General features: G+C 42.7%; 1 protein-coding gene across 2 annotated transcripts; it reads left to right on the forward strand.

The window, feature by feature from the left end:
• The first annotated feature begins 2,512 nt into the window (after window positions 1-2,512).
• On the forward strand, window positions 2,513-8,119 carry LOC104910225 (F-box only protein 15-like). Of its 2 annotated transcripts, XM_010708689.3 has the most exons (4): window positions 2,513-3,014; window positions 4,686-4,799; window positions 6,712-6,816; window positions 7,238-8,119. In XM_010708689.3, exons 1-4 carry the CDS (start codon window positions 2,884-2,886, stop codon window positions 7,257-7,259), a joined length of 372 nt encoding a protein of 123 aa, XP_010706991.1. In that variant the 5' UTR covers window positions 2,513-2,883; the 3' UTR covers window positions 7,260-8,119. The 2 variants fall into 2 exon arrangements, 1 of the variants encoding a protein (XP_010706991.1); XR_004159219.1 differs by lacking the exon at window positions 7,238-8,119 and having other exon boundaries at window positions 2,513-3,537; window positions 6,712-7,231.
• Window positions 8,120-10,866: the final 2,747 nt, after the last annotated feature.

Here is a 10,866-nt window from a genome sequence, read left to right on the forward strand (position 1 = left end):
CGTAGCCGCCCGCAGCCCCGCACCAGGGAGGCGGGGAACATGCTGAGCGGGGGTGCTCTGCGGCTGTTGCTTCTGCACCCCTTCTCCTAGGGCTCTGCTCCCCGTTGGGGCTCACGCACAGAGGCGGGGGAGGGAAGCGCTCCCGCCTCTCAAGAGCTCCCACTGCCCTTCGTTAGCCGACAGCTGCACCCCGCCATCATTGTTGCGGAAATCTCTCGGCCTGTGAGGGGAGTCTTCACGGCCCCTGGGAGCTGTAGTTCAACCAACCCCCTCCTACGCCCGCCACAGGAGACGACTGCCGGGAAGGAACTACAGCGCCCGCCATGCCCAGCGTCCTGCCCGCCCCGGGGCGGAGCCCTTCGCTCCGCCGCCGTGGTATGCAGCGTGTTGGCAGCGTGCTGCTTGTGTGCCCGGCCTCTTGCGCTCTATCTTCCTTGTTAGCGCCAGCGAGCGAGACAGGGTGCAGAGGGTCTTGTGTGTGTGGGAGCGATGTATTTGGTATTTCAGCCAGTAAACAGAATCACAGAATGGTTTGGATCGGAAGGGCTCTCAAAGCCCACCAGCCCCACCCCGTGCCGTGGGCAGGGCTGCCCCCCACCAGCTCAGCTGCCCAGGGCCCCATCCAACCTGGCCTTGAGCACCTCCAGGGATGGGGCATCACGGCTTCTCTGAGCAGCTGTGCCAGCACCTCACCGCACTCTGAGTAGAGTTTCTTCCTGACATTTAAGTCTCCACTTATTTATTGTAAAGCTATCCCCCCTTATCCTGTTACTATTAACCCTTGTAAAAAGCCTTTCTGCCTTTAAGCTCCTCTCAAGTATTGGAAAGCCACAATGAGGTCTCCCCAGAGCCTTCTTTTCTCCAAGCTAAACAAGCTGAACTTCCTCAGCTTTTCTTCATAGGAGATGCTCCAGCACTCTGATTGCAGCCCTCCTCTGGACCTGCTCCAACAGCTCTGCATTCTTCCTGCGCTGGAAGCTCCAGGCCTGGACTCAGTACTCCAGATGTACAGGGCCTCATGATGGCAGAACAGAGGGGGATGATTCCCTCCCTCTTCCTGCTGCCAACCCTCTTGATGCAGCCCAGGATACAGTTGGTGTTCCAGGCTGCAAGTGCACACTGCTGGCTCATGTTCAGCTTTCTGTCCACTGGGACCACCAAGTCCCTCTCCACAGGACTGCTCTCGCTGTGTTCTTCTCCCCATCTGTACACATATCTGGGATCACTAAATTCCAGAATATCTAGAAAAATCTCTGCTCCTGCTTCCTAGGGAATGTATTGTTGATATGGGGCATGAGAATAATTTCTGATGCAAATAGTAGTTAGTCAAGCTGTTCTGTAAGACTGAGTTGACATAGTGGAAGGAAGGGATGCCATTCAACAGACTTGAAAGGTGGGCCTGAGTGAACCTAATGAGGTTCAAGACAGCAAAGGGCAAGGTTTTGCACTTGGGCCGGAGGAATCCCAGACATTTATACAGACTGGAAGAAGCAGTCCTTGGGAGCAGCCCTGCAGAGAAGGACCTGCAGGGGGTCCTGATGGATGAAAAACTTAACATGAGCCAGCAGTGTGCTCTTGCAGCTCAGAAAGCAAATGGTATCCTGGGCTTCATCAGAAGAGGGGTGGCCAGCAGGGACAGGAAGGTGATTGTCCCCCTCTATTCTGCTCTTGTGAGGCCCCATCTGGAATACTGTGTCCAGGACTGGAGCCCCCTGTACAAGAAAGACAGAGAGCTGTTGGAGAGCGTCCAGACGAGGGCCACAAAGATGATCAGGGGGCTGGAGCACCTCCCCTACAAAGACAGGCTAAGGGAGCTGGGCTTGTTCAGCCTGGGAAAGGCTGTGGTGTGAAGTCATTGCAGCCTTCCAGTACTAAAGAGAGCCTACAAACAGGAGGGGAGTCAACTCTTTACAAGAGTAGATAATGGCAGGACAAGGGGAAATGGTTTTAAGTTGAAGGACGGAAGATTTAGGTTGGATATCGGGGGGAAGTTCTTTACTGTGAGAGAAGTGAGGTGCTGGAAGAGGCTGCCCGGAGAGGTTGTGGATGCCCCATTCCCGGAGGTGTTCAAGGTCAGGTTGGATGGGGCCATGGACAATCTGGTCTAGTATTAAATGGGGAGGTTGGTGACCCTGCCTGTGGCAGGGGGGTTGAAGCTTGATGATCTTTGAGGTCCCTTCCAACCTGGGCCATTCTGTGACTCTGAGTTCAAATATTTGTTCCATCTGGAGGAGAGGAGGCTCAGAGGAGAACTTATTGCTTTCTGAAACTCTGGGAAAGGAGGCTGTAGTAAGGTGCAGGTTGGCCTCACACATAACAGTGATAGGATAAGAGGAAATGGCTTCAAGTTGTGCCAGGGGAGGTTCAGGTTAGATGTTAGGAAGAAATCCTTCTCATAAGGAGCAGTGCTGCAGTGGCACAGATTGCCAGGGAGGTGGTGGATGCCCTGTCCCTGGAGGTGTTCAGAACCGTGTGGATGTGGCACTGAGGGACATGGTCAGTTGGGATGGGCTGACGCTTGGACTAGATGGTCTTAGAGTATTTTCCAATCTTAATGATTCTGTGATTCTATGACTTCAGAGCCCATTTTCCCTGCTCTGTGAAGCATCTGTAAGAGGCGCTGCAACAACAGCGTTTAATAACCTCAGCGCAGTTGCCGTGCCGGTGCATACCGGACCCACGGAGAGCCCGGCATTACGCTTTCGCACAGACCTCGGTTTGGGTGCTCATATCGCCGCGGCCGACGCAGCGCGGTACCCCGAACCTGCGAGCTCTCGTTGCCATTCAAAACCAAGTCTGTACGAGGTATAGCCGCTAACGGCTCCGCCCTACCCCGCCTCGGGGCGCGGCGCTCCCTATCCCGCACCGCGTCAACCCGCTGCCATGGCGGCAGCCCGCGGCTCGGCCCCGCTGCAGTACGGCCGCAAAGCGGTTCCTGCTCCAGCCGGGCTTGGGCGGCTGTGTTCCTTTACCCCGGTTGCTGCCTCTCGGTCCGGCCGGGCCGCCGAGCTCAGGTAATGGTTTCCCTGTTCGGTCTGAGGAGAGGCCGCCGAGGGTTGTCTGTTCCCCCAGAGCTGCCCCTGGCACTTCTCGAAGCGTCTGCGGCGGCGTGGGTCGTTGTCCTTTCCGTTGTTTCCCCTTGGAAACGGAGTCTGTGAGGTGCTTAGGGGACCTTGTGCCAAGTGTGCGTGTTGGAGCTTGTGTAATAGATGGGAGGATTTCTCTGTGGAGTTTGTACTGAAGCCTACCTCACCAAGTTCAGAAGCAGGGTTGAGAAGACGAATTTCTACTAACACTGTTGTGTAGTTCATTCCTCCCCTGTAGTTCATGTTGCTGGTTCATTCCTCCCCTTTTTAACCTGTAAACAGAAGGGATAATGCCCGCCTTTCATGAAGCCTTTGGAGTCGTTAGCTGAGGAGCAAAACAGAAGTCAAAGTATTGCCGTCATGGGTGTTGATCTACACCTGTACTGCTACATTTGGAGAAGTAGACAGGTGTTGTCACTACTCTCAGCTTCTTCTGTGTTTTCTGAAGCAGGTTTGTTCCCTGGCCAGCTGCAAAACAATAAAGGGCAGTGTTCACATTGCAAGTACTACAGGGTATACAAGTGAAAATACTGATACAGAACTGAGTTCTACAAATTGAAAGCTAACGGAACAGCAGTTGAGGTTGTTGTGCCTCTAGGGTAGAGTGTCTCCATTGGTAGAGAGCGAATTCAGCTGCTGTTGAACAGAATTTGGCTCTAAATCCTTTTAATGGCTCTTGAATAGTGTAGTTTGTTACAAACTGATTCACAGTGGTACTTAATCTCATTTTCTAAATGTACTTGATAATAATAACACACATCCGTGAAACATCTACTTGACCTTCAGGGTATATTTGGCATCTGGCTACTTTTTTGTTGCTATTAATGTTGCTAATCTATTAGATTTTGGCGTCCAAACTGAAATATGTATGTTTTTGTGTAATATTTCTAACAATTTCATTCATTCTTCCAGAAAACTAGGAAAAAATGCATTGCCAGTTTGTTTATAAGGTTTTGTATTAGATGTATGCAAAATTGCTTTCTTTTTTTTTTTTATTAAAAGAAAGTAATTTCTGTCCAAATTATTTTTGTATTACTGAGCAATAAAAACACTGATAACTTCTGTTGAATTATCGCCTGCAGTTTTGCTTGTATTTTAGCAGGGGAAAACCTGAAATGAGAGTGTAGCTTTGTTTCAAATATGGTTCTGTTTTACAGTCAAGGGAACTCTTTTTGAGCCTTGACAACTTTTGAGAAAATCTCTAAGTACTGTTCTATTTGATATTTTTTAATAGCTTAGTAAAGCTGTATAGTTCAGAAATGTCTGTAGAATAATGGTGCAAACCAGAAGATTAACAGAGCGAGTTTGACTTAGTGTAGGGATCTGTCTGGAGCTTGATTCTGGTGCCAATAGTGATGTGGCTGTCTAATAGATCTCTACTGACTACTATGAGAGATTAATCAAAGGGAGAGACCTGTGAGTTTAAATCTGCCATCTTCCTGATGTCAGGCATTTTAACTTGGTGATAATTGTTCAGATTATTTGATAATAATGAGTTACCATGTGATGTATTCCATCTTGCCTCAGCTGAGATGTGTGTGCCCAATATGTGTATTTCCTCATTGCATAATGATGTGTCTAAGAGCTTTTACTTTATAGGAATATGTCACAGAGCTTTGCTGCTGGATCTAGGAAATATTCTGAAACTGTAAATGCTGACAGTCTGTGTTGGACACCTTCCATAAATTCAAAACCTAGTGTATGCTTTGAGAAGTAAGTATATCTTCAGTTTAAGAGAGGTAGAGTTCTTGCAGACTATAAATCTTAAATTTATTAAGTTCATACATTGAACATGTCAGATGTTCAGAGTTGAAGAGATTTGCTTTCCTGACCTTCTTTGTGATCCTGTGCTAACATTCTGATATTTTCAGGCATTGTTCTACTTCATATCCCTTTCTAAGTTCCCATGAAATATTTAGGTCTTCCAAATGATATCGAGCCACGTTTTCCAAGTCATTCAAAGCCTTCAGTAAATCCCTTGCAAATCAGGGGATGTGATGATCCTTAAAAATAAGTGTTACTGTGTTACAGTAAAAAAAAAAGAGCCAACTTAGTGTAAAACTTCTGATGTTATTAGTTTGATACTTACTGGTTTTTGTAGGGAGCCAAAATGGTGGAGTGAGTGGAAGGAAAATAGCTGCTGCAGTTGTGCTCCAAAGTAAATGTTTCTCTCCTTTCTCGACACTGAAAGAGCACTTATTAATTACTGTTTTTGAAAAATCTTTCAGGTTTCTACAAAAACATCTAAGAACGTTTTTCATAAAGGATTGTTTCTTTGTTCCTTCGTTTCATGTATTTTGCAGCCTTCTGTGTTATTTTTTTTTTCTGTTTTTCATTGTATAACCAGTTCAATCCCTTGAATGCCTTAAGTTATTAGTTTGATATGAAAGGTGAGGAAAAAAGCTTCCTTCAAAGGAAAAATAATGTGGGTGTAGAAACTACTGTTGAGAACTCTAGATCAAACATATTACTTTAAACAATTTGTAGCTTTTCAAGAGATCATTTCTATGTTTTCTCCGGAATAAATGCATTAGCTGTTTTGAATTGACATGGTTTGAATCCTTTCACTTAAGTAACCATGCAAGTTTTGGTGTGCTTGCTTCTCTTTTAGTATAACTAAATTTTTTAGTTTTAATACACACTGTGGAGTACTGGCATTATTATACTTACATGCTTGAAATCTGCATATAAATAGAATAAAGTGTTATAAATCAGCAAGTGTTTTAAATGATACAACTGGGGAAAAAAAAAAGAAACATGGCTGAGGTGTTTATTTCACAGGATTGTGTATTATTATTATTATTATTATTTACTATTTTGATAATATCGTACTGCCATGCTCTAAAAAGTAAGAGTATAAAATACTTTTTAAAACTTATTTAATGAACTCTGTGCTGTTACCAGATACTACTGTAAGGGTTCAGGGTTTCTGTCTGTTAAAGTAAAAATTTATAGTGTCTTATCTCTAGGCTGTGTTCACTTGTACTTAGACTGCAAAAAAACCAGTGCGTGTGGAATTTTGCAGCTGGCACCTGCAGTTCAGCAAGCTGCCTGATGGACAATTAATGTTTTTATGGTTTTGCACAACTCTTATTTTGAAGTTCACATCTTTCTATTGGCATAAATTAGAGTTGTGTGAGGCTTCAGAGCACACCTGATTTGAATATTTTGATGAGGCTTAGCATGATTCCACCATTGGACTGGGACATTTCTGTGCAGGTGCATCCTACCAGCACAGTTGGGGTGGGTAGGTATACACAGTTCTGGTGAATGTTCATGGGTTAAATTGTAAAATCATGATACTAGAAGTGAGAGACTGAAGGAGGTAGTTTTGTGTCAAACTGGGTTAAAGTTCAATTAAAATGCAAACCCAAAACTTCATGTAATGTCTGATACCACTTTATTAAGTTGTTAGAAACTGTTGTAAGCAAATATGATAGATCAAGGATGAATTGGAACCCTGCAAAACTCTGAAACTCTGCAAATTAATTCTTGAGGTGAGGCTTGGTCTTGGGACTCAAGCTGGAGTTTTGTTCCCCTCCAGTTGAGTGTTAAAGTTCTTTGCTATTTCCATTTCTGGTACTTGCAGACAAATCTAACTGGGTTTGTTTCTTCTGTTTTCCAGCATGCCATCAGAAATGCTGATAAAGGTATTTTCCTATTTGGATGCTGTATCCCTGCTGCACGTTGCTTGTGTGAATAAGCTCTTCTATCAGCTGGCCAGTGATAAGTAAGGAAAGTGTGCTAGTCTTACTTGTACATCAGTTGAGTTTACCTGAGTTACTAGTCTTCCTAATCTAGTTTCATTGATGCCAGAGCACTGATGAATGGTACCCACTGGCAATTACTCTGCTGAAAGTGTACTGCGTAGCTCACAGTACAATGTGTTGCATGGAATTTTAGCTGTGCATGCCCTATTAACTTTAGTGGGAAGTATCAGACAAAACCTAAATACGATGCCTTGAAATGTTGTTGTTAGCATTTATTTTTTTGTAAAATTTGCATTTATTTCTGTTTGTATTCATAACCACCTGCACTGGATCATTAGCTCAGGCAGTCTTTAGTGGTGCGTAGACAGTAGCTTTGTGGAATTAAGCTTTTATAACTGTAGAAGTCCAACTACTTTAGCTCTTTTTTTGGTCTGTTTGCAGAGGATTTGACTTAGTCAAGTGATTGACTGGTGGCTTTTATCTGTTCTGTCTATCCAATTTTGGTGACTTTTAAATGAAAGGCCAGACGTAAATATTGGCGACTGTCTTGTTATTGTTTATATTGAGCTAATTTCAACATGACTTTATGAAAGGATCAAGAGCTTTCATTTGTACAGGTAACTAGCATACATAGTAATCATTTCTTTCCCCATGATTCTGCTGTATTGGTATTATTTAAATGAGAAAAATCTCTTCCTGTACAGTAAATTGCTGCAACCAGTAGTCATCTGTATTTCAGTTATTTGCTAAAATTTGATCAGTTAAGAACTTACGAATTTCAAGGGAAGGTCATAATCCAGATTTACTTTTTTTGAGGCTGTCAGCACATGTATACATGTAACCTATGTTAACTATACAATTTTTACGTGTCTTATAGCTTTTTCAACTTCAGAGTAGTAAAACAGGATTAAACTGTTGTAATTTGTTTGTTTCCATCTCAGCATTTCCATTTTCTAATCTCAGCAGTGATTACTATATGGACAAAAATATGATCTGTGGATAAGTTGCTTTTCTTTATTGAGGAGACCGTCTGGTTCAGTAAGATTGGGTCATTTTTTTTCTGTTGGATTTCTATGGGCCTTCCTGATACCCTAAATCTTTTGGTGCTTTCAGAGAAATTTCAACTGTGACAAATCTGGTCTTTTCTCTGGCAGAGTATCTTCTTGAGAATAGCTTTGCTGTCCTGCATGTACTTATTGTTAAGCAGCTTCAATAGCTCAGCTGAGTCAAGAGCCATCAGTCTTTCTGTACGGTGCATCTGTGATGCCCAGTGCTGTGTTTTGTCTTTGGGCTCTGTATGGGGCTGCTGAATCACAGCCTGAACCTCTGATTAATCACCTGAGGCGAGCAATGAGTCAGCCAGAGGAGCACAGGTGAAGGCAATTCTCCTGTGCTGCAGGAAGGGGGAGCCTGGCTTCACCTCTCCTAGACCCATTTAAGAGCTGACTGCCGGTGGGGAAGGATCCCTCTGGAGATCTGCTCCGCTGGAGTCCATCTTGTGAGCCCAGGATAGGTTGAGTGACTTTCTTTCCTTACTCCAATATAACAACTACATTAGCCAAGCTCCTGGATATACCATACCATCTGTATACCCATTGATTATACAGGGTCTTCACATAATGTCTCCATTCCTTGGTGTTGAAGTCTTCAGTATAACTGTTGAAGGCAGGGAAATGTTTCTGTCCCCTCTTTCTGCTCTACCCCCAAGGTCAGCATGTAGTAGTTATTCCTTTCTGTCACGTGATATTTGATTGCTGGTAGAAGGTAACTGTATAACATGATCTAAGAAGATAGAACACCAGAAGATCTTTTAGATTTGCCTACACCATTTTGCTGGTGTGGTCAAATGGTGAATGACAGTGCATATCTGATTCTGGCACTTGAGTTAGCATGAAGAGATTGATTTGGTTTATTGTGATAGTGTCCAGTAAGAGGTCTTGAGGTGAATATTGCACTTAACACCATGAGGCAAAAGCCACATATAATCTGCTGTCAGAGGCAAATTCATGCTTCCTTGTTGGATGTCTTTATGATTTGTGAGACTGATAGGTGGGTAGTTCCTGGGGTCATCCTTTTTGCCCTTCTTAAGAATGGTTATAATGTTGCCTTTTTTTCAGTTGCCAGAGACTTTGTCTAACTACCATGACTTTTTCAAGTACCCTTAAGAGTGTCTTGCTGACTATATCAGCTATTTCCCTCTGGTCTCTGGGATTCATGTCCTCGGGAGCCATAGACATGTGGATGTTAAAGTTCCTCAGGTGATCACGAACCTGATCTTTGCTCACAACAGGAGGGATGTTGCTTCCCCAATCCCCTCCTTCCAAATCTTTCATTTGAGGGCTGTGTGAGCAGTTGTCAGAGAAGATCAAGACAAAAAATTTGATTACCTCAGCCTTCTCCTCGTTTCGTTGTTTTTGGTTTTCAAAACTGAAATCTTTGTGTTGTGTTGTTTTTTAAATGAGATTGTTCTCAGTAGTGCTTTCTCTCTCCCTGACCTGGCTGTTAACCTTCTTTTACCATTCATAGAAGCTTATGTTGAGAAGCTGCAAGGTCTATTCAAAATTCCTGAATATTTCTGCATCAATAACAGAGTCTGGTTAAAGGCATGTTGAGACTTATTCTCAGCTAGGGAAATTGGAAGGGTTTTCTTGGGTTAGAGGTAGAGGAATACATTCAGTCCTTGAATGTTTTAATTCCTGAAGGAGGGGGAAAAAATGCATTGCAAAGCACATTAGTGTAAGTTTGTCCTGGGATTAAGTGAGATCTGGCAAAGGTAATTTCTCTCTTGAGAATTTGATTTCTGTTATTAGTTTTCTTTAGCAGTTATGTAGACTGTGTAAGTTCAGAATTAGCAGTCTAATTGGCAACAGTAACTTGCAGATTATTGTTTGAATTCGTCTAACATCTTGTACTCGGTATCTCTGTACTACCCTAGAGATAATTGAGAGTTGGGAGAGAAATAAATCCTCTTGCCTTTCCTAGCAGAAAAGAGGTGAATCTGTCATTTCTCTTGGGTAGTTCTTTGATCTTGGTATCCAGAGCTCTTGGGGAAAAAAAAAAAGTGCAGATGGGTTTGACTTGTCATTGATATTTCCATCGTATATACGTAAGTGAAAAGCTTGAGGATTCTGGACTATTTTTCTTAAGTAACTTTTTTCACTGGTTATTTTTGCTTGAGGAGGATGCATCATTGTTTGGGGGTGGAATTTTCAAAAGCAACTACTTAAACTTGTACAGTTTTCATTTAAGTCATGGTATGGCTATGTTATCTCTGGATTCTACCTTTTCAGGAAGACAGACAAGACTTTTCTTTCTTTCCTGTTGGTAACTTTTTCTCAAATTTGTACATATTTTTTTTTTTTTAATATCTGTTTAGTGACTGTAAGGGACAGCCTGTGAAGAAAGTAGCAGCATAAAGCAAAGGAAGACTTAAAAATTGCTTATCTATTGTTTTATTGAAAGGCAAAGCACAGTGGAAAGTTCCCAAGATAAAAAAATTCTACTTTCTAGAGCACTAGTCTAAAACTTTATTTTAATGTATTTGTGATATTTATCAACCTTGCTGGCAAATTTTAAGAATGAATTGGGTAACTTTTTTTCTTTTTTTTCTGTGATAGAGCAGGAAGTTCTAAGTAGATCTCACTTAGTATGTATACTCTAGAAGAAAAAGTATATCCAAAGAGTCTGTATCCTCTGAGATGGCCTCATAAGCTCATGAGGCATGCTGACTGACATATACCATCTTTTAGATTCAGGTTTACACTTGATATGAGCTATTCAGAGATCATAATATGGAAAACTGTAAAACCTGTGCCTTTGCAATGACCGGTATATGGGAGGCTACGCCTTCATGTCCTCTTTAAACTTAGATTTAGATTAAGCCCTATTTGCTGATACTCTGAGACTTCATATTTTCTACCAGCATTATGCTCGGTGATAACCGAGATCTGCCTGTATAAGATGGGCTTTCTATTGTATTGCTGAAGTGATTAGATGGTTAGTGCTTATAATTAAGTAACTTGAAATTTGTGTGATTTTCCTCTGTTTTCTGTTCTTTTTTTTTTTTTTTC

Source organism: Meleagris gallopavo, chromosome 3 (assembly GCF_000146605.3).
Source record: "Meleagris gallopavo isolate NT-WF06-2002-E0010 breed Aviagen turkey brand Nicholas breeding stock chromosome 3, Turkey_5.1, whole genome shotgun sequence".
NCBI classification, from domain to species: domain Eukaryota; kingdom Metazoa; phylum Chordata; class Aves; order Galliformes; family Phasianidae; genus Meleagris; species Meleagris gallopavo.

Coding starts and splice junctions, on each gene's coding strand:
- LOC104910225 (XM_010708689.3), top strand. CDS start 2,884: ATGGCGGCAGCCCGCGGCTCGGCCCCGCTGCAGTACGGCCGCAAAGCG. Junction 3,015..4,685: donor GGCCGGGCCGCCGAGCTCAG/GTAATGGTTTCC, acceptor TTTACTTTATAG/GAATATGTCACAGAGCTTTG. Junction 4,800..6,711: donor CCTAGTGTATGCTTTGAGAA/GTAAGTATATCT, acceptor TCTGTTTTCCAG/CATGCCATCAGAAATGCTGA.